The following is a 26,534-nucleotide window of genomic DNA, read 5'->3' as shown; positions in this document are numbered from 1 at the left end:
CTCCTAAACTGAGGTAATACTGCACAGTCTGGAGATGAAGCACACCTTATGGTCATCTGAACAGACCCAGTGATCTACAGTTGGGAGTTGATGTTAGTTGAGCAGCTGCAGACACTACTATTGGTAGACTAAGAATATTGTTTATTGCCCATTGGTTCAATCTGCAAGGATCCCAGCCTCTATCAGCTTTGTATTCAAAACCACTATAAAACCAAGGTCCTGTTTTTTTTTTTCTCTCAAGGTTGCATGGGAACCCATATGTTGATCTTCACCTGTCCCACTTGTATTTATTGCTTTCTGCTCTATTTAAAAAAAAATCAGTTTTATTGAAAAAGGCCAGTTTTGGAGAAAATTAAGTCACTCGCTTATAAATGTTCCTTGTCAGCATTGGTCTCCTGTGAACCTAAAAAAAGATAACAATCTGCCTTCCATAGAGGTTGTATAGTAATGTATTGCATTGTTCTAAAATGTCCAGGAGTAGTAATTGAGAGAGTGCTGTGGCAGAGGAGTAGGGGCTAAACCTATCTATTGAACTTTATTAATTTCAGGGTCATGTTAGACTTGATTACTGTTCAGCCATGTTTCTGGTACAGGCCAGTATTTGGCAGCCACCTTCATGATTTTTCGTAGTCCTTGACCTCAAAAATTAGAATTCCCCATCATGATTTCGCTGCCTATAAAGCCAGGGATCTCGGACTTTTTCTGTAATAAGTGCAAAAAAAAGGTGATGGATGGAATGCTTGAATTAATCTCAGCCACTGGCAATCCCTCAGGCCGCATCCTAATCCTTTTTTTTTTTGCCCACCATTCCACCTCAATTTATGCCTGGATGTGGATCCCGTGCTTGCTATGCCACGGGATTCAAGCTAGTTTGGCTGATGAGGAGTGGTACCCCCGAAGCTGATCTCAGGATGCTTGTTTTCCAGTCCAGGTAGGGCCTGTCAGTTAGGGCAGGACCCATAGGAAGCAGTGTTAGTTATATCTCCCATATGCCAAATGATTTATCACTCAAATGTTGGCTGTCAATTTAAAAAAATCTGCAACTAATTTCCAAACTGCAGCTTATGATTGCTGCAAATACACACACTTTTGTCTTGATTACTCTTTTCAGTGTTCATCCAGTCAAAAATTAGTTTGCTAGACTTCACACAGAGGAGCTACTAACACGTAGCTGGAGAGCTACTGGTAGCTCACCAGCTTTTCATTGGGGGAGCCTGCTCTGGAGCTATTGTATCTTGTGTGGCACAATTCAGTGTCAGTTGTAATATTTTCCAAAATTCAAGTGCCTGATGAAGGCAACCTTCTAAGTAACAATCATAGTAATAGCAATAATCCCTAGTAATAGCATTAGCTTTGTTAGACATAATCAAGTCTGCCTCTCCAAGCCTGATTTGGAAATGTTTTGCTTGCACGCAGTGACAGTTATTTAGAGTGTGGTGGATGCAAGAAATCAGTTGGCAAATTCTGTGCCTCATTTACATGTGGAGGAACTGCTTGGTTTCTGATGGCAGTCATCGAAATGGGAAACCTTAGCCAGTGGGCCACCCGCCAATGGGCCTTTCTATGTTGATTTTTCTATCCCAAATTTGCTTTGTGAGGCTTGGCTATCTCAGGCAGAAAAAATCAGCGGCTAGACCCCAGGCACCAAACAAAACTCAGCGAATTCAGTCCATTGTTTTTTTTTGTTGATTTTTTTTTATTTCACAGAATCATACCCCTCACATTTGGAATATTACTATAAAAGAACAAATATGCTGGTCAGCCACCATGAAATTTGTAATAGAAGTGCTGCTGCTGGGCCAGCACGAGCTTTTTCAGCCGAAAAATCCTTGCCCAAGCCAGCAGGGATCTCTAGTTGGGTATGGCTGCCCAGAGGCTAATGAGGTGAGGTCTCCACCACCTCAGTGTTGCTGCAGTCTATCTGCCTAAATAATAATGAGCATCAGTGTTTCCCATGTCTTTCTAGAGGATGTGCTTCTCTCACATTAGTACCAGTCTCACTTGCTGTTTTTGTTGTTGTTTTTTTTTCAGTCTAAAGTGTGTGGCAACCTTTGTATATTTTGGAAAACTTAGTAGTAATTTAATTGAGACAGATATCGGGGCCTAGAAAGTGCTTTTCCCCCGTATCAAAACGTATACTTTGTAGAATCTTGTGAATGTCTCCTTTTTGCACATTGGATTTAATAGATTTGTAATGACTTTGAAAATACTTTTCTTTTTTTTTTTCCTTCAGGTCTGTAAGCGCTCAAGGAAGACAGGTGGGAATGTCGAAAAACGGAGAGGGCCTGTCAGAGTAGTTGGCACAGCTCAGGCTGGGGCTCCCTTACAGCCCAGTGACATCTTTGAGGCAGTAAAGTTATCGAAAAGTGCAATGCAGGTACTGTGAACTGAGCGCCCCTTCTTGAGCTCCAGTTTTCCTCAATCATTTTCCTTTTCTTCTTCGCTAAAATGTTGCTCTCTCAAATATTAAGCCACAAAATTGGATTGGGAAATGGAACTATACAATATCCATTCCATTGCTTAGCAGCTCTGCATTTGATAATGGATGTTTTTTTTTTGCTAGCCATGTCAGTGCTTTACTGCAACATCTCTGCCCCTTATTAGCCTTGTCCCAACTTAAACTTTGCCCAGTACTTTCATTCTTTTTTTCTGTGTTGTAATTTTTTGGCTGACTGCTCTGCATCAAATGTTTTTGTTGTGTGATCAATGGTGCAAATTTGTAATGGATAATTCTACCTGTAGGTTTCTCATCTACAATATTCCTAGGCACTAGACTGGATCTGAATGCTTCCTGGTAATAGCCAATAGAGCACAAGAGCAACACAAATGTTCATGTGAACTTGGGTTTCAACATCTCAACGAAAAAAAACATTCATGTGAAACTCACTTATGAATAATATGTGATCAAGCATGACTTTCTGCTGTTGGATTTAATAGGGAAGCAGTACTCCTATTTAGTCAGTTGAACAGTCTGTCAGTAATTTTGTGCCACCGGTATGTACACAGAAATCTTTATTATTGCAAGTTATTGTCAAAAAGTGAAAGAATAAAATCATAACGCTTAAAGAAAATATTAACAAAAGTGCACCCCAAGTGAGAAAACACCACTAAAACATCACATTAAAAAAATCACTGTTTGATATAATTGGTGTATAGATGAGAATACAAAATACAGCCACTTTCATATTACAAACAAATGCATCCATAGGGCAATTCCCCTTATGGGATACTGTAGTAGTGGGGTCTGTCTTGTTTACTGCCGATGACATTTTGACCCTTCAAGGGGCTACCAGGGTCTTATCAGGACACAGGATAACTTGGGGAACTAATGTAGGAAAAAGTATTGAAGGAATAAGAATTAGACAGTGTGAGAATCTGTAAAAACCATAATGACAGAAAGGTGGGAAGTACATACTGGTGAGTACATGAAAGGGCTGCAATAGATGCAAATCCTGGGACAGAGGCTGCTTTGGGGCAAGATGGGTAGTATCCAAAATGAAATAAAGATCAAGCCTCATTCGACATACAGAAACAAAATACAGTAAGACCATGTAACATGTCCTCACACAAAAAAGGCTTATTGAGTATTTAAATGAATGAGGAGTCTCACAAATGATGAGATGCACTCCGTTATCTGTGCGGTCCAGCAAGGTATCATATAAGGGAACATAGAGACAAGGAAATTCATCCAGTCAATATGGAATAAGTTAATCTAAACGCAAGGAATTGGTGGTAAAAAATGTAAATAAATTACCTTTGTTGAATCTGGTGCGGCCCGTGAAGTGGCATGTTTTGGTGGCAATTCCTTCAATAACGGTACTGGAAGAAGAGCCTTGTTGCTCTTGTTAAACGTAATAAGCAGCTCCTGTGTACCCGTGTACGCCTGGTGGCATGATATAAAGGACACAAACAACAAACATGAATCAGGAGATGGCCTGGGCCTACTGGCGGTGAATTGTTGAGAAGAGAGGAATTGTTTATCAACATTCTTTTTTTTTTTTTACTGAATTTGATTAATAGTACGGCTGAACAATAGGAAAAATATGATTTGAAAATAAGGTAATTAAAATGCAGAAAATAGTTGGCTTGGGCACCAGTGTCTGCTTTTGAAAGCTATTAGTCCAAGCTGCTGAGCTACCACAGCAGCTCCCAGTGGAGACTTTGGAAAGGATTGTGAATAAACTGCTAAACTAATGAATGACTGTTACCCATGAGACCTAATACATGCAGAATGAAAGAACAGTGAGTGGATCTAAGGAGTAGCCATAAGCTAAATGCAAACAGAATTCTAAGAAAGGGAGAAGAGGGAGGCATGTTATAATAGAAGGCAAGGTAAACTCCTTGCATTTGAAAAAGTGGTTCTGGAAAACATTAATAATCTTCGAACTAAGAGATGTTTTGCACCATATAACATTACATAGTCAGAAAGAAAGTCACTTAATACTCTAAAGTCAGACACATCGACCCTTATCAAACCAGCAGAGAACGGTGGTGACATTGTGATACAGGACAGGCAACTAGATGAAGCTGAAATTATGCGTCAACTCTCCAATTCTAGACATTATAGGAAATTGACTTCATATATCACTACCAGAGATAACGCTTCAGCCTTTAAAGTACACTGAGGAATTGAACAAGACTTTCTCTTACAGCAAGAGTTTGAATTTCTCAACAAAAAAACCTCCAGGACTACAGTATTATATACCTTACACAAAATTCATGAAAACACAACCAACCTGCCATGTTGGCCATTTTACCATGCTGTGACTCCATCCTGGGGCCATTAGGGCAATACATCAACACCTTCATCAAAGATTTTGTTCCTCTTAGGCACATATGTAGGAGACACTACACATATGATTAATCTTGATGGTGTCTGAATTGATCCTGATCATGAACTCCTGGTCACTCTTGACATTGAATCTCTGTACACGAACATCCCCCAGAGAGATGGCATTTAAGTAATTTAGGACATTTTAGACACTAGTGCTGCCCCCTGCCAAGTCCCAATCTCTTGCATAATGAACTACTAGAAATAGCCCTATCAAAGAACTATTTTCTGTTTGGGGAAGATAACCATGAACAATGGTCTGGGACTTCCATCTGGCAGATCTACATTGCCCAGACGACCCAACAGATACAGACAAGAATTAGCCAGCTCAGGAGCTGCATCAGAGGCCTTGTAGCAACAGCACCAATGGTCCAACATTTTCAAGAACATCATACGACGGAAGCCCAGAGATAGCAAGTAATTGGATGAGTCATTCTATCTCCAAGAAGGGAAGATCACCTATTAGACTTACAAAGACTGGACTGTAAATGGATAGATAAATGTGATTCCATAAGGAGAGGTTTTATTGCCATGAAGGATTCGGAAAAATATATTACATTGCTAAACTGATGTTTGCATTTGGCTAATTGTTTTGTTTAGCAGTTCCCATTGCACTTGATATTTCACGGTCTCTGGAACTGGCTCATGTGTGTCAATGTGAGGTACATTTACATCCAGTTGTCATTGTAGGGGTCTCTTTCCTACTGTTACCACATTCCTCTCCCCTTCTCCCTTTTAAAAAAAAAAAAAAAAAATTGCATGTATTTTAGCTTATGGCTACTCCTTAGATCCACCCAGTGTGCTTTCATTCTGCATGCATTAGGTCTCGTGCCCTCCCTCAGACAGTGATAGCACTTGACCAGCTGAATGAATCCCTTACTCTTGCCTTCTTGAATCGTCAAACATCCCTTAGTGGGTACCAGTCATTCATAATTTCAGTAGAGTTAATTCTAAACCCTTTCCCTTTACACCGTCTCCCCAGGGGGCTGCTGTAGTAGCTCAGCAGCTTGGACTAATAGCTTTGAAAGCGGACACACTGGTGTTCAAGCCTCCTATTTTCTGCGTTTAAATTTTTGTTTTTCCTATTGTTCAACAGTATTAATCAAATTCTGTTTATTATTATTTTTTTTTTTTTTGGATAAACAATTCAGCTCTTCCAAATTCACCGACCATAGGCCTGGGCCCTCTCCTGATTCGGATTTGTTGTTCGCTCACTTTACATCATGCCCCCAGACTTATTCGGCTGCACAGGTGCCGCTTACTAACTTTATTTAAGAAGAACAACCACGCTTTGTTTTCCCCCCCAGTATCTCCCTGACTCGGATGCCCTTATCCAGGCACCCTTGCTTTACTCATTGAAGGAATTGCTGCCAAAATAAGCTAGCTCTCGGGACTGCACCCGATTGAAGAGGTAATGTTTTGCATTTATTTGTACCACCAGTTCCTTGCATTTCAAATAACTTTTATTCCATATTAAGTGGATGAATTTCCTTGTCTCTATGTTCCCTTATATGATGTCTTGCTGGACCGCACAGATAACTGAGAGCATCCCATCATTCGTGAGGCTCCTGATAAATTTAAATACTCTGTAAGCCTTTTTTGTGAGGGACAGGATACATGATCTTACTATATTTTGTTTCTCTGTGGCTAATGAGGGTTGATCTTTATTTCTCACTCTATATACTACTCATCTTTTCCCAAAGCAGCCTCTGTCCCAGGATTTGCATCTATTGCAGCCCTTTCGTGTGCTCACTTTAACACTTTTCCCTACACTAGATCCCCAGGTTATCCTTTGTCCTGATGAGACTCTGGTATCCCCTTGAAGGGTCGAAACGTCGTAGACAGTAAGCAAGACAGACCCCACTAGTACATTATCCTATAAGGGGAACTGCCCTATGGATGCGTTTTGGGAAACATAAAAGTGGCTGTCTCTTGTATTTTCATCTATTCAGCAAATATTATATGAAAGTGTGTGGTTTTTTTTTTTTGTGTGTTTTATGTGCGGTTTCAGTGGTGTTTTCTCACTTGGGGTGCACATTTGTTAATATTTCTTTCTCTTGTATTTTGATTTCAGTCTAAGTTTTTGGCGATAACTTAAAATAATAGTTATTTTGTGTACATACTGGTGCCATTATATTATTGGCAGACTGTTCAGCTGTCTAAATAGGAGTATTGCTTTCTGAATAATTCAGCAGGATGAAGTTCTGCATGATTACATATTCATAAGTGAGTTTCACATAAATGTTTGTTTTAGTTGACATCCCAGTAATAGCCAGCCATTCACTGCTAGGTGGTGCCGTCTAATCCTGTGATGACATCTTCTCCCACTGGAAATGATGGAGCAGAACTGCACATAGACGTCACCTCAGTGCGGACATCAGTTCCTTTGTGTTGTTGGATCTGGATCCTTAACTCTGCTTGCAACTTTGTTGATCTCCTGATTTCTTCAGAATTCTGATGCATTGTGCTAGAGAAGAGGCTGTTTCCGCCCAAAAAGACAGGATTCGAGGCTTGACAGGCCTTTAGGGAGCAGTTGTTGGTCACAGACCCTTATGATGTGTGTCTCCAGTGCCTGGGCTCCAGTCAAAACTCAATGGTGTATAAGTGTGAACTAATGCACATGAAGGCATCCAGAGAGCATAAGCAATGTTGCATGTCACAGAACACAGTAAGAGGGTGCTCTCTAAACAGTGGTTCTGCTCCTTATCCAGGCCGCGTAGATGCTCACGCTAGCAGGGCAGCAGCCATGCCAAATTCCAGTCCCTCTTAAAGTCATCATGAAAATCGAACTGTAGGGCACCTCTGAAGCTCAAAGGTGCCAAGCAAGGTTTAATCTCCACCCCATCACACCCAGTACACCCCCAACCCCTTCCTGCTTTTTTCCACTCTAAGTCAGATGCAACACAGTTGGCACTTCTAGGACCTTCCTACCGCATCCTCAGTCTCAAAGCACCTTCGGTAGCTGATCCTGGCATACCCTGAATTGCACTGTCTGTCAACATCTCTGTAGCAGATGGAGGCCTTTAAAGAGGACCTTTCCACCATTGCTGAGACTGGTACATTAAGAATATGATTCAGATGTCTTGGGCTCAATCTCGTCTCCGAATGCTTCTGAGACTTCTTGGGCTCCTAGCTCACATCCTCCTTATCTTAGGATCCATATGGCACATGTCTACTCTACAATGTAACTTCCGGTTTCAATGGGCCCAGCACCAGGACAGTCTGTCTGACACCATTTGTATAGCTGAGAAGACGATTTGAGACCTTTAGTGGTGTCAAGCAGACCCCAAACTTACTTGCCGCGGGCAACTCTGTTTACCCCACCCAGAGGTCACAGTATTGGTGGCTGCATCAACTCTGGGCTAGGGAAGCAACCAATGAGGTGAAGAATCTGGAGTCTGTCGTTTCCAGCAGAATGCTGTCTCTACAAACGTCCATTGGAGCTCTGAGCCATCCAGCTGGTTATGAAACCTTTCCTGCCAACCATTGGAGGGAGGCTGTTACAGATTCTCATGGAAAATACAACCATGATGTGGTACTTGAAACAAGGAGGGCATATTGGTTGCCTGAATTCTATGCTAGAAGGCTCTGTACCTTTTGAAGTGTCTGAATCAGCAGGCGATTTTTTTTGTTTTTTTTTGTTTCCCCTCTCACCAATCACCTGTGCAGGGTATCTGAATGCCAGAGTAGATGAGCTGAGCATGTGTTGGCTAGCAGACTACGACTGGTGTCTATCCCAGGGTGACTCAAAAAATGGTTCAACAGTGGGCAGTGGGATGTGTCCTGGCTGGACCTTTTCACCAAAACCACCACCAAGAACGAATAGTGTCAAGACTACTGCATACTGGAGTTTTCTCCAGGAAGGGCTATAGGCAATGTATTTGGTCTGTCTTAGGGCATAAGTCTCCTGTAGTTGTTCCTTCCATTAACTATCTAGATCTAAGTACTGAAGAAAGTTAAGACTCACTGAGTCCAAGTCATCTTGATAGCACTGAATTGGGGCAGGAGAGTGATACCCAGACCCCTTCAGTCTGAACGTTTGCTGGCTACTGCTTCAACAGGGCAGGTTCTTGCTCTTAATCTTCTCAACCTGCTCCTCATTGTGTGAAGGCTTAATATCAACAGGTTAGCAGTTTTGAATTGCCATCTGAATGGGGCTGTGATCCTGACTTCCAGATGTCCCTCAGCCAAGTTCCTGTATGTGCAACAGTGGTAGAAGTTTGTGCACTCCTATAGGTATTGTCATCTTTATCCTTTGCAGGCTAGGTTATCCTCCTGTTGCCACCACAGTGTGGAAACGTGGCAACAGTCAGGCCACTGGGGACTCCCATCCTCCAGAGAAGGAAGGAAACATTTTTTTGATACTGCCAGCAAAAGAGTTGCATAAGCAGACAATCATTGTCGTATCACCAACTCCCAAGCATTATTGGCTAGATATGACTGAGCTCACTGGGATGAAATGGAGAAGTTCCTCCAATTTCTACCAGATAAGCACTGGAAAAGAGGGTAACAAATAGTTGCTGAGGGGCAAACAATTTACAGCAACTTAAATAATTGTCCCCTGGATGCCGCAGACACAGCTGCATGTGGCTTTAATACTAGTGTCCTCCTCAGATGGCACGCGTGGCTTCTCTGCACTTATTTCAAGTGGTCCAGCAAGCGGTCCTTAATATGCCCTTTGACAAGGAGCACCTTTTTGGGCCTCAAGTGGACACTACCCTTGAGAAGCTTAAAGTATACAGCGAAGGCCGTGGGTGCCCTATAATCTCCAACACAGAAGGGTACTTTTCATCACCCAGGTTTTTTTGAGGTTCTTTCGAACCAACATCCTTTGAGGCATTCACATCACACTCCAGACAGCCTCAAGCCTCCTACTCCAGAGGTTTCTTCAGGGGTTCCTTTAGAGGCAACAGTAAGGGACCAGGGAAGAGCACTGCCTTGCGAGGTTCTTCCTACACTGTAAAGCAGTGATGTCCTACATCTTCCCCCACACCCACACCCCCACGGATCATCTCACACCTGTTAGCGGAAGGTTGCAAATCTTTCTTTTGTATTGGGTCAACATCACCACGGACCAATGGGTCCTCCATTATCCAACATTATTATTGTCTGGAGCTCATCACCACTCCTTCCAATACACCCCCCCGTTCTGTTGCAACACCAAGGGTCGGAAGTTTACTCTCTATACTTCCTAATTCCCAAAAAGAATGGTTCCCTCAGGCATATTCTTCACCTCAGACCCGTAAACCAATACATTGTCAGAACACTTTCACATGGTAACTCTTCCATATGTTATTTCACTTCTATAGCAAGGTGACTGACAGCTCTAGATCTAAAGGATGCCTACTTTCATATTCCCATCCACACTGCACACCGAAAATACTTACGAATCGTGGTTGAAGGCAAACATTACCAGTTCATGGTTCTGCCTTTTGGGGTTATTACCTCTCCCAGAGTCTTCACAAAGTGTTTAACAGTGGTGACCATACTCCTCAGAAGGCAGAACATCCATGTCTTTCCTTACCTGGATGACTAGCTCTTCAAAGCCAGTACCTGACAATAGTTCCAATATCCCTCCTAATTGACAGTGTATCTCCTTCACGCACTCTTCTACTCCGAACTACTCCAAGTCCCACCTTCACACTCTTCAGGTACAGCCGTATCTAGGACCTAGTTAGCTTTAGCTGACCCCAACCCAGCCCATATTAAGAGTTTTCAGTCTCTTCTCCCTCAATTTCAGGAGACTCATACATGCATAATCAGGACCATTATGAGACTGTTTGGGATGATGGCGTCTTGCATTGCCATTGTTCCTCAGGCCGGACTACACATGTGTGCCGTAGAGCAACAAATAGTTGTTGAGGGGAAACCATTTCCAAGAACTCAGATAATTGTGCCCTGGTTGCTGCAGACAGTTACATGGGGCTTCAATACTAGTGTCCTCCTCAGAAGGCACGCTAGGCTTTGCTGCACCGGTTTCAAACTTACAGCAGTGTCTCTTGCCAGTGGTCTCCGTCACAGGGTCTCCTGGAAGATCTAATACTCACCATTCTCTGCAACGGTGGAACACCACCAACCTCTTGAAAGGGTGGCCTTTTTCTGGACACTGTGCCTCAAGTCATTCTGACCACCGATGCATCACTGACTGGTTGGGGTGCTCACCTTCAAGACTTCACATTACAAGGCCTCTGGGATCTTAGTCACCAATCCGTAAACATTAGTTAGCTTGAGTTTCAGGCAATGTTTCTAGCCATGAATGCATTTCTTTATCACCCATCTCACAAAGTTGTCTTAGTCAGCGCGGACAACATGACAGCCACAGTTGTCCCAATTGTTACAACTCTGACAATAAGTGGACTCTCCACCAACACATCCACCTGGTGGCAGTGTCTCCCAGGGACAGACAAAGACTATGCAGACTTGCTCCGCAGGGTGCAGCAACAAGTCCACGAATGGGAACTTCACCCATGAGTCATTCAACTATACTTGCAAAGTGGGGAACTCCTAAGACCTTTTCTCTATAGCAGGAAAAACAAAATGCCAAGCTTTGCCTCCAGGTATCCACACCCTCTATCCAGGGGCAGTGCTTTATGAATAAACTGGTCAAGGATATTTGCGTATGCTTTCCATCTCTCCCTCTCATTCCATTCTTGGTTCTGAGGATCAGTCAAACGTCTCTCACCATGATCCTTGTAGCTCCCACTTGGGCATGTCCACCGTGGTTCACCACACTTCTAGACCCAGCAGTAGTCCCCCACAACAAGCTCCCAAACAGAGCCCATCCCATTTGAGTGAGAAGGGCCAGCCTAACTTGACTTTTTTGCAAGGTAGGGATGCCTAGAGATGGAGAATGTGCTAGCAAGTCATCACTCTACCTTTTGTCTGATATTATTGGGTTAGCAACCATAGCCAAAAAATGATGGTTTTATATTTTTGATAAATAGCATATAAATTCATCACAATATGTGAAAACATCTTTTAATTCCACCAGATTGGTTAATTTCAATATAGTATAAAATTTATTTTAATTGTAATAATAACAATATAGTCCTTAAGATAACAAAACGTAATTGATTTCTTCATATATTGATATGGATTATATGTATAATTGTCACTTACAATTTCAAATAGTTGTCACATCTTACATAGGCGATGTATGACATGAGTGAACATAAACACAAATTTATCATTCACATTTAACATCTGTATAGGTGTCCTCATTCTCTGTGTCTGTTTGATTTTCAGACTGGAAGTCTGCATGTCACAGTGCACTTCAGGTCATTTAGACAGCAGATATGTTGGCAGTTTGCAGTTCTAAATGCCTTTGCAAGCTAGTAGATCTAACAGTGTGAGGTGCTGGCTGCCTCTCCATTCAGTCCACTACTAGCTGCTCTACTCCCTCGTGCTTTCCAACTTCCACCTTCTCCCAATTGGACTAGGTGTCTGTGGATCCTTCAGAATGCATCTCTTGCTTATAGCTGCTTGATAATTTGCACGTTCAGCATGTTTCTTCAGACAGTCCCTCACATGCTGAACTGGAGATTTTGGTGCATACAGCAAGCACAAGAATGGCTCCAGTTTGTCCATTCATTCTTCAGAGATCCCATTCGTTTTGGAGCTGTGAAAATGTTTCCTATGTATGTCTGTTGGCATCCAAGATTTTGGATACACTTTTCCTTTTCCTGCAAATGCACTTACTGTCCCATCCAGTAAACGGATGGAGACCTATCATAGGTCGACAAATGTTTTCACCAAGAGTTGAAGCTATTTTCTCAATTTCCAGGACTTGCATGCATATTTTAGTACCACATTTCAGAAACAATTCAGCCACGATTCTGTCATAGAATCCCAAACACATAAACACATTGGTATCATCTGAGCTTATCATTACTGCCTCATAACCCTCATTGGCAGCATGCAGCAACAACCAACCAACCAACCATCTGCTTCTTCGTGTGCACTGTTGAGATTGAGCACTTCGTGACGCCCTTCAGATGTGGCTTTGTAGCATTTATCGTCACAGTTTGTGAACAGTGTTTTATTCTCAAGTTTTACAAAATACTCTGGTTTCCTCCACTTGTTAACAAGAAATACGATTGGAGTTTTTATTCCTTATGTGGCTTAGGAGTTAACCCCACTGCCTGACAATCTCGAAAGGTGAGATGCTGTGTAACTGGTGCCTGAGTTCTTCCCCTCAGATTGTCCTTTCGCTGTTTTTAATAGATGTCTCATTGTAGGTATCAAACACAACATCAATTTTTTGACTCCTATTTCCTTCTGGCAAAGTCATGAACAAGACAGACATAGCCACTCACCAAAGTTTGATTCCTCTCCTTTTACTCTCTGAACCATACCATCAGTCAGCGTGGCTGAATTTCCAGATGTTTCCTCAGAAGGGGTAAAATTTTTTGCTCAGACAGCTTTGTTCGTCTTTGGCAACTGACCTTCTGGAGTTGCTAAAGCCCATGGTCAAGTTCTAAAGGGATATGAGAGCATATCCTCCATTTGAAAGTTCCAGTTCTGTGCTGTCACAATGATTCAACCAAATGTCTGCTTTCATAAGGATTGTCCTGCTATTACTGTTCACTGCCACGTCTTGGGCATTTTAGTGAAGGCTTTTAGTTTGTTCATTGTCATTCGGTCATGAAACTTCTTAATAGGTGGATTATTCTCAAGTAGCTCAAATTTGAAGTCTGTGTAACAATGTTCACCTATTTCATGCGCCTTCATTATATCGGATCCTGTCTTGTGATGCCTTTTTTTTGCTGTGGAGAGACTGAGATCATATGGCCCAACAAATGGGTTTATCCAGCTTTGAACTAGACTAACAGCACTCCTAACAGTATCTTCGGCTTTTTTTTAATTTGTGACTTATGAGAGTGAGATATGATCTGTTGTTACGAAGGTGCTTCTGTGTTCAGTAGTCATACAATATCTTTTCACAGCACCTGCCTTGAGCTTGATTTTTGTACTACCCGAAGTTTCTTTGTTCACTGTTACCTCTATTACTTGAATAACCAGAATTTGTCCTAACGGATGAACATCTGACAGATGAACTGAAAAGCATCCTTTGATGAAGATGTGTATCACTGGATGTTTCACTGCAAGTAATGTAATTTCAGCATAGTACACAGGAAGATATCTAGCCTAGTTCATCTTGTCATATGCAAAACACCATGGGATCATAGAGTGTATGGTGGCAAGATATAAATGCCAATTTCCTTCTTGAGCACCCCATAGCAGAGCCAGCAAGACATTTTTAACAATATCCACATACTACATCCAAAATGCAAAGAAATCTCCATTATCATGAAGATGTTCCAGGAATACACCCCAAAGCTGTTTTACTTTGTTAAAGGCAGCACTCTACAAGATGTTGTGTAAGTTGTTTGCATAGGTTTTTTGCAAAGTCATTAACATCCTCATTAAAGGAGTAGTCTACCTGAATGTTCTTTTTGTAATTCTTTGCCACCTAGGGGATAAATTCCATTGAAGCCAGTCTCAACAGAGCTCAATACACAAACTTGTGTACTCAAATTGCAGCTTGTACATACAACCTTCTAGTATTGATTATATTGATCCTTTTACTATAATATCTACTTCAATGTAAAGGTTGCAAAGGCCAGTGTATTGAAAGTGTTTTCCAGGATTGGACATGACATTGCAAATGGTGTGAAAGGTGCCCATTGGCGGAATTATTCTGTTGTACGTTGCTTTTTGCTTCACATGATCTCTGTTGCTTTTGCATGGACAGCTTGGTCCATGACCACTACAATTATCTTCAAACACAGAAATTCCCTTATCAACTCTTACTGTTCGAAAGTTTCAGAAACTGCAAATGCATTAATGGTGGGCACGTAGCCACCGGAATCCTTTGATACACTAACTAGGTCTCTAGTACTGATGTTAAATCCTGTCCAGCATGGTATCTGACGCTCACTTCTGGTCTTGTAACAACCCAGATTATTCTTATTTTGTGCAAGCTTTAATTGGGCAACACATTCCGGCATGACTTCAGTACTTGTCATCAATGGCTGAGGCCCAACTCGTTCACCAGAAACATACACAAACAATTCTTCAGTATTTGTGATGGTCATTGTTCTTTGCTTTTGCTTCTCAGTGCTTGGGAGAGGAGCTTTAAAAAGCTGTATTCCAAATAACTTGGGCTGCACAGCTATACCTTTGACTCAGTGGGTTGCCCTCTTACCAGTAAGAGTCACTTCTGATGGATACAACTACCTGTGGATTCCTCACCTAATAAATTCTCCGCATGCACAGCATTCGATGGAAACTTCTTTCCAGCTATGCACATTGGCGAGGGCGTCACAATTTTCCCACTCCACGCGGCTCCGTCTGACGTCATCGTGGCAATAAGAGTCCCTCGCCGGCGTGCTGACGTCCGTTCCCTTTTTTCCGTGCCTTCGATAATGGTTATTTTTTCCAGCTCCTGTATCGTTTGCTGTTCAAAGGGATACTTTGTGTTTTTTCGAGATGTCGGCCTGAAGAAGTCAGGGTTCAAGCCTTGCAGGGAATGCAGAGGTCGAATGTCTGTTACTGACTCGCATAATGACTGTCTATGGTGCCTAAGCTCGGATCATGACATTCAGGAGTGGTTCATGCCAAAAAATGAACCCTAAAGCTCTGAAGGAACGTGAGGCGAAATTGTTTTTTAGCAAAAGCCAAGAAGAAAAGGAGGCACCATAGGTCGAAGTCGAGTCATAAGAAGCGGCGCTGTCACGACTCATGGTGTCGTTTCAGAGGAAGCCGGTCAAGGTCTCCGTCTGCCTGGTGCCGTAAGTCCTGGGAGGTCAGGCTGACGGTGTCTCTTCAGCCTTTGACTCCCCAATCTTCCCTGGCGCCATCGGTCTTTCAGGTGGTGGAGCCTCAGAGTCATCATTCATCTCCGGCGCATCTGGATGCTCAGGATTCGAGTCCGGCTCCAGCCTCTGCTCCTCAGGAGTATCCTGCCTTCCCTGCTCCGGGGACAGATCCGGCGGAATTTCTTAATGCCATGTTTGCTATATTTCAGAACATGGCGCTGTGAGGTGTTGCGCCGGCTGGCCCCACTGGTCCCTTGGCATTTAACTTAGGCGCTCCAGCTCCGTACAGACCGACCCCGTTCATGCCATTCTGTCCGGCAGGAGACACTAGTCTGGCGCCGGCGGTGAAGCCATTGACGTCAAGAGAGAGGCCTGCAACGCCGGTGTCTATTGAGATGGAAGGGTCCCGAAGCCTGATGGCATCGATGGGTGGAGGTCGAGTATCCACGGCGCCAATGGATCCATCTCCAGCGTCGGAGAGGTCCGGAGATCCTGTGATGACGCCTTCTCGGCACCGCTCTCCGACATCGGCAAACTCTTTGTTGATGCCAGGGCTGGAGGCAAAATTGCAGTCCAGGAGAAAGGCCCTCAGGTTGTTGGAGGGGAGAGAGTACCAAAGGCAGCTCCTTGAGAGGGGGAGATTGAGGAGCCCCAAAGTGAATTTCAGGGGTTGGACACGGACAGTGGGCTGGATACTTCCCCGGAGTGGGATTTGGCCTCACAAGGGGAATATACTGAGGAGGCAGCCTCATTCCATTCTGTCATCAGAAAGGCTGCTGATTTTCTAGAACTCCCACTTCCAATGGCACAGGTTAAGACCAATATCCTGACGGATGTGCTTCGGCCACGGCTATTGCGGATCCGTTGTCATCATTTAATGAAGCTCTTATGGATCCCATAGGAGAGGTTTGGAAGAAGCCTGTTTCTTCGTCAGCTGTGAGCAGGTCGGTGGCCAGACCCCGAATGCCTTTCAAAACATCCGTCTCCTGAGAGTCTGGTCATACAGGCGTCCTGTTCGTCACGGTCTGCTCCTGGCTCCTTCGCTGGTGTACCATCTGACAGGGAATCCAAATGCATGGACCAGTCGGCCAAGAAGGTTTTCTCCTCCTGCAGCATGGCACTGAAATCAGCTAATGCTACGTGTATCCTAGGCAGATACATTCATGCAATAATGGATACAGCTAAAGCAGCGTTGCCGGACATGCCCCAAGACTTGCATGAACTCCTCTCGGATGCCCAGTCAGCGGCGACGCAGGTCATACAGTTGGGACTTGACACCACGGACTCTGTTGCTAGAGCCATGGAAACCTCCATCGCCACCAGGCGTCATGCTTGCTTGCGCACGTCTTGGTTCTCATCGGATGTTCAAGCCACGCTCTTAGACTTGCCCTTTGATGGTGCTAAATTATTTGGCACTAAAGCTGACTCTGTGTTGGAGCGCTTTAAGGAATGTAGGGGAAACAGCTAAATCCTTGGGCCTGCAGGCTGTTTCAACCCCTTTTAGGTCCTTTAGACGGCTGCGGGTATTCGGACGAGGGGCTTCCTTTCGTGGGAGATCGCAGCAAGCATGCCAACAGCCTTTCAAGCCTCCCTTATAGATCATTTAGGGGGTGGGGTAGAGTCCGCACTAGAGGGGCCACCCAACAGCAGCACCCTTCTTCTGCCTCTTCCTCGGGGGGGATGCAACAGGGGAAGCAACCCTAGTTCTCTTACCATTGCCTCCCATGTGTCTCTGGTAGGGGGAAGGTTGTCTCTCTTTCTTTCCAGGTAGGAGTCGATAACATCCGATTTCTGGATCATCAGTGTGGTAAGGAAAGGCTATGCCCTTCTGTAAGGAAATGCCTCCTTGGCATGGTTACCCCCTGACTTTTTGCCTTTGCTGATATCAAGTTATGATCTAAAAGTGTGCTGGGACCTGCTAACCAGGCCCCAGCACCAGTGTTCTTTCCCTAAACTGTACCTTTGTCTCCACAATTGGCACAACCCTGGCACCCAGGTAAGTCCCTTGTGACTGGTACCCATGGTACCAAGGGCCCTGATGTCAGGGAAGGTCTCTAAGGGCTGCAGCATGTCTTATGCCCCCTTAGGGACCTCTCACTCAGCACAGACACACTGCTTGCCAGCTTGTGTGTGCTGGTGGGGAGAAAATGACTAAGTCGACATGGCACTACCCTCAGGGTGCCATGCCAACCTCACACTGCCTATGGCATAGGTAAGTCACCCCTCTAGCATGCCTTACAGCCCTAAGGCAGGGTGCACTATACCACAGGTGAGGGCATAGGTGCATGAGCACTATTCCCCTACAGTGTCTAAGCAAAACCTTAGACATTGTAAGTGCAGGGTGGCCATAAGAGGATATGGTCTGGGAGTCTGTCAAACACGAACTCCACAGCACCATAATGGCTACACTGAAAACTGTGACGTTTGGTATCAAACTTCTCAGCACAATAAATGCACACTGATGCCAGTGTGTGCACTTTATTGTAAAAATACACCCAGAGGGCATCTTAAGATGGCCCCTGAAAACATACCCGACTTCCAGTGTGGGCTGGCTAGTTTTGCCAGCCTGCCACACACCAGACATGTTGCTGGCCACATGGGGAGAGTGCCTTTGTCACTCTGTGGCCAGGAACAAAGCCTGTACTGGGTGGAGGTGCTTCTCACCTCCCCCTGCAGGAACTCACCCCTTTTGTTACAGCGCCACAGGGCATCCCAGACCTAAACACACCCCTAAATTGAGTATTTAGGGGCGCCCAGAACCAGGGAAGATAGATTCCTGCACCCTGAAGACAAAGAAGGACTGCTGACCTGAAGCCCTGCAGAGAAGACGGAGACAACAACTGCTTTAGCCCCAGCCCTACCGGCCTGTCTCCCCACTTCAAGAAAAACTGCAACAGCGACGCATCCCACAGGGTCCAGCGACCTCTGAAGCCTCCGAGGACTACCCTGCATCTAAAAGGACCAAGAAGCTCCCGAGAACAGCGGCCCTGTTCAACAAACCTGCAACTTTGCAACAAAGAAGCAACTTTTAAAGACCACATGTTTCCCGCCGGAAGCATGACTTTCCACTCTGCACCCGATGCCCCCGGCTCGACCTGCGGAAAAATAACACTACAGGGAGGACTTTCTTGCAACTGCAAGCCCGTGAGTAGCCAGAGTTGACTCCCCTGAGCCCCCACAGCAACGCCTGCAGAGGAAATCCAGAGGCTCCCCCTGACCGCGACTGCCTGCTTCAAGGAACCAGATGCCTGGAAAACACACTGCACCCGCAGCCCCCAGGACCTGAAGGAACCGAACTCCAGTGCAGGAGCGACCCTCTGCCTAGCCCAGGTGGTGGCTACCCCGAGGAGTCCCCCTGTGCCTGCCTGCATCGTTGAAGAGACCCCCGGGCCTCCCCATTGATTCCTATTGAAAACCCGACCCCTGTTTGCACTCTGCACACGGCTGCCCCTGTGCCGCTGAGGGTGTACTTTCTGTGCCTGCTTGTGTCGTCCCCCCCCCCCCGGTCGTCCCCCGGTGACCCAAAAAAAAAAAAACCCTGGTCTGCCCTCCGAAGTCGCGGGTACCTACCTGCTGGCAGACTGGAACCGGGGCACCCCTATTTCCATTGAAGCCTATGTGTTTTGGGCACCACTTTGACCTCTGCACCTGACCGGCCCTGAGCTGCTGGTGTGGTAACTTTGGGGTTGCCTTGAACCCCCAACGGTGGGATACCTTGGACCCAACTTTGAACCCTGTAAGTGTTGTACTTACCTGTGAACTTAACAATTACTTACCTCCCCCAGGATCCGTTGATTTTTGCACTGTGTCCACTTTTAAAATAGCTTATTGCCATTTTTGCCAAAACTGTACATGCTATTGTGATTATTCAAAGTTCCTAAGATACCTGAGTGAAATACCTTTCATTTAAAGTATTGTTTGTAAATCTTGAACCTGTGGTTCCTAACACAAACTAAGAAAATATATTTTTCTATATAAAAACCTATTGGCCTGAAACTGTCTGAGTGTGTGTCCCTCATTTATTGCCTGTGTGTTACAACAAATGCTTAACACTACCCTCTGATAAGCGTACTGCTCGACCACACTACCACAAAATAGAGCATTAGAAGTATCTCTTTTTGCCACTATCTTACCTCTAAGGGGAAACCCTTGGACTCTGTGCATGCTATTTCTTACTTTGAAATAGTACATACAGAGCCAACTTCCTACACCTTCCCTTTTGGGAGATTCTTCCTCCCTTCCCTCCTCGTCCTTCTTTTTGTTCAGAGGATCATCTCCTGTTAGAACAGGAGGTTCTATCCCTATTGTCAAAAGGTGCAGTGGAGTTGGTTCCCGAGCAAGAGAGGGGTCAGGGATGTTATTCAAGGTATTTTCTGATCCCCCAAAAAGGATGGCCGCTTGAGGCCTATCCTGGACCTGAGGATTTTGAATTGGTTCCTCAAGCAGGAGAAATTCAAAATGCTGACTCTAGCACAGGTGCCTATGGCGTTTAACAAGGAAGATTGGATGGTGTCTGTTGACTTGCAGTATGCTTATTTCCATATTCCCATTCTCAAGTCACACAGGAGGTATTTCCGTTTTGTGGTACGGTCGCAGCACTAGCAGTTTGCGGTCCTTCCTTTTAGTCTTACTTCCGCACCTCGGGTCTTCACGAAGGTGATGGCAGTTGTTGCAGCAGACCTCAGGAGGAAGGGAATAGCAGTATTCCCTTACCTGGACGATTGGTTGATCAAAGCCAAGTCTCCAGAGCTTGTGCTGCATCATCTGCAGATGAGAACCCAGTTGTTGTTCAGTCTGGGCTTCTCAAAAAATGTGCCAGAGTCTCACCTGGAGCCCGCTCAGCGCCTCCTGTTCATAGGGGCGGTACTAGACACTACATTGAATCGGGCCTTTCCTCCGCCACAGCGGATTCAGGACATTCAGGCGTTGATTCCAATGTTCCAAGAAGGAGCGGTTGTTCCAGTCCTCAAGGTCCTTCGTTTGCTCGGTCTGTTCGCTCCTTGCATTCTTTTGGTCACTCATGTACGCTGGCACATGAGGGCTCTTCAGTGGTGTCTCCGCAGGCAGTGGTTTCAGCAGAAAAGGGATCTCGAGTAGTCGATAAGGATCTCCAGAGACACTGCAGTGGATCTTCAATGGTGGGCTGCGGTCGGCAACCTGTCTCAAGGAAAGCCGTTCTTGCTGCCGCCTCCAGTGACCAGTGATAACGGATGCCTCCACTTTAGGGTTGGGAGCTCATCTGGGGGATCGGGAGATCAAGGGTCGTTGGTCTCCAGTGGAGCAGATGTTTCATATGAATCTGCTGGAATAGCGGGCGATACGTTTGGCTCTCAAGGCCTTCCTCCCTTCCCTTTGCGGTCAGTCGGTTCAAGTCCTGACGGACAACACGACCCCGATGTGGTACATCAACAAGCAGGGAGGAGTAGGGTCGTATCTTCTCTGCAGAGAGGCTCTGCAGCTCTGGTCCTGGGCCCAGGACCATTGGGTTTGCGTAATAGCAAACCATCTGGCCCGGGTTCAAAACGTGCGTGCGGACAGTCTGTCGGCTCCTCTCAGCTTATCATGAGTGGCGTCTTCATCCAGATCTGGTTCTTTACATCTTTTGGATGTGGGGCTTTCCCCAGGTAGACCTTTTTGCCACTCGGGAGAACGCGCACTGCCAGTCGTTCTGCAGCCTTCAGTATCCGATGCAGGAAGCGTTGGGGGATGCGTTTCAGATTCCTGGAACGGCCAGTTGCTTTACGCGTTTCCCCCCCATGCCCTTGATTCCTCGGGTTCTGAGGAAGATTTGCCAAGATCGGGCCCAAGTCGTACTAATAGCTCCGGATTGGCCAAGAAGGGTGTGGTACACGGACCTACTCCAACTCTCACTGTGCCCTCTCCTCCGTCTCCTTTTCAGGGCAGACCTCTTCTCGAAGTTGCAGGGGCGGGTTCTACACCCCCACATCCAGAGCCTGCACCTTCATGCCTGGCGATTGAACGGGGCAACCTGAGTTCTTTTTCTCTCTCATCGGATGTGGTGGGCGTTATTTTATTGGCCCGGCGACACTCCACCAAATCTGTCTATGCAAGCAGATGGGCTAAATTCGTTCACTGGTGTGGAGAGAGACAAATTAATCCCTTAAGTGCCCATTTGTCGGACATATTGATGTTCGCTTTGTGGTTGGCACAGCAAGGTTGTGCTGTGGCCACGGTCAAAGGCTATCTTTCGGCCCTTTCGGCCTTCTTATGTCTCCCTGATCAACCCTCTTTGTTCAAATCCCCTTTAGTGTTGAGGTTTTTGAAGGGGTTTACCAATAGGTTTCCTCCCACTCCGTTTCTCATACCCCAGTGTGATCTAAATCTGGTGTTAACCTTTTTGATGGGCTCTCCTTTTGAGCAACTTCATTCTTGCCCTTTAAGGTTTTCAGTTCTAAAGACTGTGTTTCTCACGGCCATCACGTCTGCTAGGCGTGTTAGTGAGCTTCAAGCTCTTTCTGTTCACCCACCTTTTACCACCTTTCATAAGGACTAAGTGGAACTGAGGACCAGGGCGGCTTTCCTCCCCAAGGTAGTGACTCGGTTTCATTTGGGACAGTCCATCACTCTCTTGACATTCTATCCTTCTCCACATCCATCTAAGGAGGAGGAGAGGCTCCATCGACTGGACCAAAGGAGAGCTCTCAGTTTTTACATAGACAGAACAAGAGAGTTCCGCTTGGACGACCAACTCTTTGTCGGATACGTTGGGAAGGGGAAGGCCGACCACAAACTAACGCTATCCAGGTGGGTCGTTCTTTGTATTAAGATATGTTATTCATTGGCGAAGAAAGATCCTCCTGAGGGGATAAAAGCCCATTCCACCAGAGCTAAATTGACCACATCGGCCCTGGCTAGAGGTGTTCCAGTGGCAGACATTTGTAAGGCTGCGACTTGGTCATCCCTCCACACCTTTGTAAAGCATTATTGCTTGGACTCTGTGAGGAGGGATGGCCATTTTGCGCGGTCTGTGCTGCAGGAGTTCTTGGTATGACCAGACAGACACCCTCCTCCAAGGCGGTACTGCTTTGGGACTCTATTCATTAGGTGAAGAATCCACAGGTAGTTCTATCCATCAGAAGAGCAAGTTACTTACCTTCGGTAATGCTTTTTCCGGTGGATACACTAGCTACTTGTGGATTCCTCATGGTCCCTCCCGCCTCCCCGTAGTCTGTCTGGTCATGCATAGATTTCCTTGGGTGTGTTCATGTATAGTTGATTGTTTCTGCATTATGAGGGTATACATTTATATATATATATATATATATATATATATATATATATATATATATATATATATATATATATTTGTATATATGGTTCTATTTGTATGGGTTGGTATACATTCATGATTGTGTAAAACTTTTACGAACATGTGTTGATACTGTTACCATTATTGGTTTTTACCTTTTCTATAAAAGTTTTTTTGAAGATGGATATGAAGTGTATGGAATGTCAGTATTCACCTATTCATCTCAAAGGCACGTCAAAAATTGAGTAAACTGATGTCAGCACGCCGGCGAGGGCCTCTTATTGCCACGATGACGTCAGACCGAGCCGCGTGGAGTCGGGCAATTGTGACGTCCTCGCCGATGTGCAGAGCTGGAAAGAAGTTTGTCGAATGCTGCGCATGGGGAGAATTTATTAGGTGAGGAATCCACAGGTAGCTAGCGTATCCACCAGAAAAAGCGTTAGCGAAGGTAAGTAACTTGCTCTTCCAGCCTATCGGTGTTATCCCATTCTAAGTTAGTGAAGACATGAGTTTGAATGTCAGCTGGAAGAACAATTTGCTCATTTAAGGTAGCTGCAAGTTTCTGAAGACACAAGGCTGTGTCAGTTTCTTCCATTTGTGAGTATCAAATCCTCTGACCATGTCTGTTTAGAGTGTGAATGATTTCATCATTGCCTGTCAGGGATTTTATGGTGTATGGGAACAACTGCTTGCCGGGCTTCTGCTGGCCATTTATGACTGCATAAATAATGTCCTGACTGAATGATTACATAAGTAAGGCGACCCTTTTGGACTGCTTTGTGTTTTCTGGATCTCCAATCAGTAGTCCTAATAGGAACTGTTTAAGGTAATTGGGCACTGTAAATGAGTCTTAATGTCTGGTGGATGATATGGCCATGGTGTTGATGCAAGGCTTGTTTTAATTATTGCTCATGTGCAATGATGTTTGATCAATGATCATGTTCATGTCTGTTGCCTTAACCTTTAAACTGATAATTCCCTTTTCATACTCTGGTTTTCTCTTACAACATCCCGTTGCTTGACGCTATCAGGTTGAGCCAGTAATTTTCCTTGGTTATCTGGGAATATGTGGAAGCTGTCACTGAACTTGGAGTCCTATTTTCTTCTAATATGCTTCTTGGTTGTTTTGTCTATTCCCTGTATTCCTCTGCATGTCATGAGGGTTTCAAGCCTTTCAGTGAGATTTGTCACTATGTATTACCTCTGTTACGAATAATCACAGTTCTGATGTATTAAAATAGTTATTCATATGCTTCATCTCATATTTTTGTAGTGATCATCGGATTGAATGCTAGATGCATGATCTTTCTCCTTTGCTTTAACCCTTTTATAGTTCCTATAACAGGATGCATGCTAATGGGCTTCTGCAGCCACCATGTCCCTACTACAAACTGCTAAGCTAAGATCTTTGAATCACAATTAATGATTGCACACTCTCTGAAGCCTTTTGTCAACTCAAAGCTCTGTGGCCTTGATTCATTTCTCCCGCATTGTTCCCTTTTAGCATTTTATCTTTCGACAAAATATAAATTCTTCAGCAGACATGTTTGACTTTAGTGATGTTCTTCTGTTTAAGCATTTACTCGTGCACTTACATGTTACAGCACATTTACTGACACTTGCTCCAGCTTTTCACTTATTAGTCTGTAAATCTCTCTTCAAAGTAAACGGGCTCCTGCACTTCCTGTGGTAAAATACTTAGGGAACCATGTTGCTTTCCACATTTCTCGTAATGTCTGTCAATGGAATGTGATTCCTTACTTGAGTTGCCTCCAGCACATTTTTCCATGAGTAGTCCTGCGGGCTTGACATTGTAACTACATTTTAGACATTTGCCTATAAATTAATTATGCACGGAGGATGAGAGGGACAGATGGTGCTTGTTTCTTTGTCATGATGCTGCATGGTCATTCACCACCAACTCTGGGGGAAAAAAAAATTGAATGTATACATTTTACTTGGTGTACTTCATATAATCATAATTACTATAATGATTATCAATGTATAGAATCACATTTACTGTCATTGTAATTTTTGTTAAAAGTGAGAATAATAAATTATGAAAAAATGTCCATTTACATCAAGGTATCTTGGGAGCGGAGTGGTAACTCACAAAAGGCTACGTTATGACTTGCTATCACGTATTTTCCATCTCTAGGTGTCCATATCTTGCCAGTAAATCATATTAGAACCCATTCCCCCCTCCAAGTGGTACTGATAATATGGTTGGCTCAAGACCTAACATCGTTCCTTGTTCAGAATCCCAGTCACTAAAGCTTTCATGTAATGCCTTAAGAGTCATTCCTCCCATGGTGTACCCCTTGCACCATCCTGGAACCTCACATTGTGCTTGCCAGGCTCACTGGCCCTCCTTTTTAAACCACTTCATTCTTGTCCTCTTCAATAGCCTACTTGGAACATTGGTTTGTTAGTTGTCATCACATCACTCTGGCATGTCAGTGAGCTCCAGGCACTGTCCTTGGAAAACCTTTCTTCCAGGTTCATAGAGACAAGGTGTTCCTTCGCACAAACCCCAAGTTCTTTTCTAAAGTGGTTTCACAATTCCATGTAAACCAACCCATTGAGCTACCTGTCTTCTTTCCGCAACTGACTCTGTTGCAGAAAGTACTCGCCACACTCTAGATGTTAAGAGCACTCATGTTTTACAATGACAGAACCAAAGAGTTTAGGAAGACTAAACCACTCTTTGTAGCCTTTTTACTACCTCACAAAAGCAGTTCAGTATCCAAACCCAGCTTAGCTAGATGGATAGTTAAATGCATACAGATTTGTTATGCTAAAGCCAAGAGACAGTTACTCCCAAAGCACATTCAAAATTTACCACTATGGCTTTTCTTGGAAACATTCCTTTAGCTGACAGTTTAAGGCAGTAAGAGCGCTCCATGGTCTACACCACACACATTCACACAACATTACTGTGTGAATGTGCTAGCATGTCTGCAAGCCAGTGTAGATCAAGCTGTGTTTCTAACACTTTTGCAGTCAGCTGCAACTCCCACAGGCTAGCCACTGTTTTATGGAGGGACTGCTTTACAGTCTATGCAAAGCATGTGCATCTACAGCCACACATGCCACCCAACAGAAAATGTTACCCAGTAAGGATTGGTTCATGGCTTATGGTGCTGTAGATTGACCTGCTCCCTCCCTCCTCCCCGGACGCTTGTGGCCGTTAGTTACATTATATTTGGATATATTTGTACATATGTAGTTAGATTTGCATGGACATCTTTCTCTATACTTTTCTGATTCTCCTTTCTCCCCTGCCTGCGGGAAAACGGTCTAACAAAGGTGTCGATGCCCATGTGCAATATCACCTTGAGGAGGAGTCATTCGATCCTGTGACTCAGAAGACTTATTTGAAGAAAAACAACTTGCACCACTCTGGACCAAACGCTAGATGGCAGGAGTATGCAGATGATGTGAATCTACAGTAGTACATGCCATGAACAGATGCCTACTGGGTAAGTAACATTTTCCTTTTCTTCCCTCACTTGAATCACTAGAATTAGATTCTGTGCTTGATCATTGGTTTCTGGTCAGTGCTTCCATCTAAATCCAACACTTCATCAGGCCCTGGTTTTCTCATGTTTTC

General features: G+C 44.5%; 1 protein-coding gene across 1 annotated transcript in view; it reads left to right on the top strand.

Annotated features, from left to right (window-relative positions):
• The first annotated feature begins 2,030 nt into the window (after window positions 1-2,030).
• The window catches only part of LOC138267072 (cohesin subunit SA-2-like), a 1,140,873-nt gene continuing 1,116,369 nt past the window's right edge, over window positions 2,031-26,534 (top strand). The window contains exon 1 of the mRNA XM_069215920.1: window positions 2,031-2,377. Within this exon, the coding sequence (XP_069072021.1) occupies window positions 2,195-2,377 (183 nt within the window). The 5' untranslated portion in view covers window positions 2,031-2,194. The remainder of the gene's footprint in view (window positions 2,378-26,534) is intronic.

The sequence above is a fragment of the Pleurodeles waltl genome, chromosome 12 (assembly GCF_031143425.1).
Source record: "Pleurodeles waltl isolate 20211129_DDA chromosome 12, aPleWal1.hap1.20221129, whole genome shotgun sequence".
NCBI classification, from domain to species: Eukaryota; Metazoa; Chordata; class Amphibia; order Caudata; family Salamandridae; genus Pleurodeles; species Pleurodeles waltl.
Note: the sequence above shows the minus strand (reverse complement) of the source record. Positions and strands in the feature narration are given on the sequence as shown.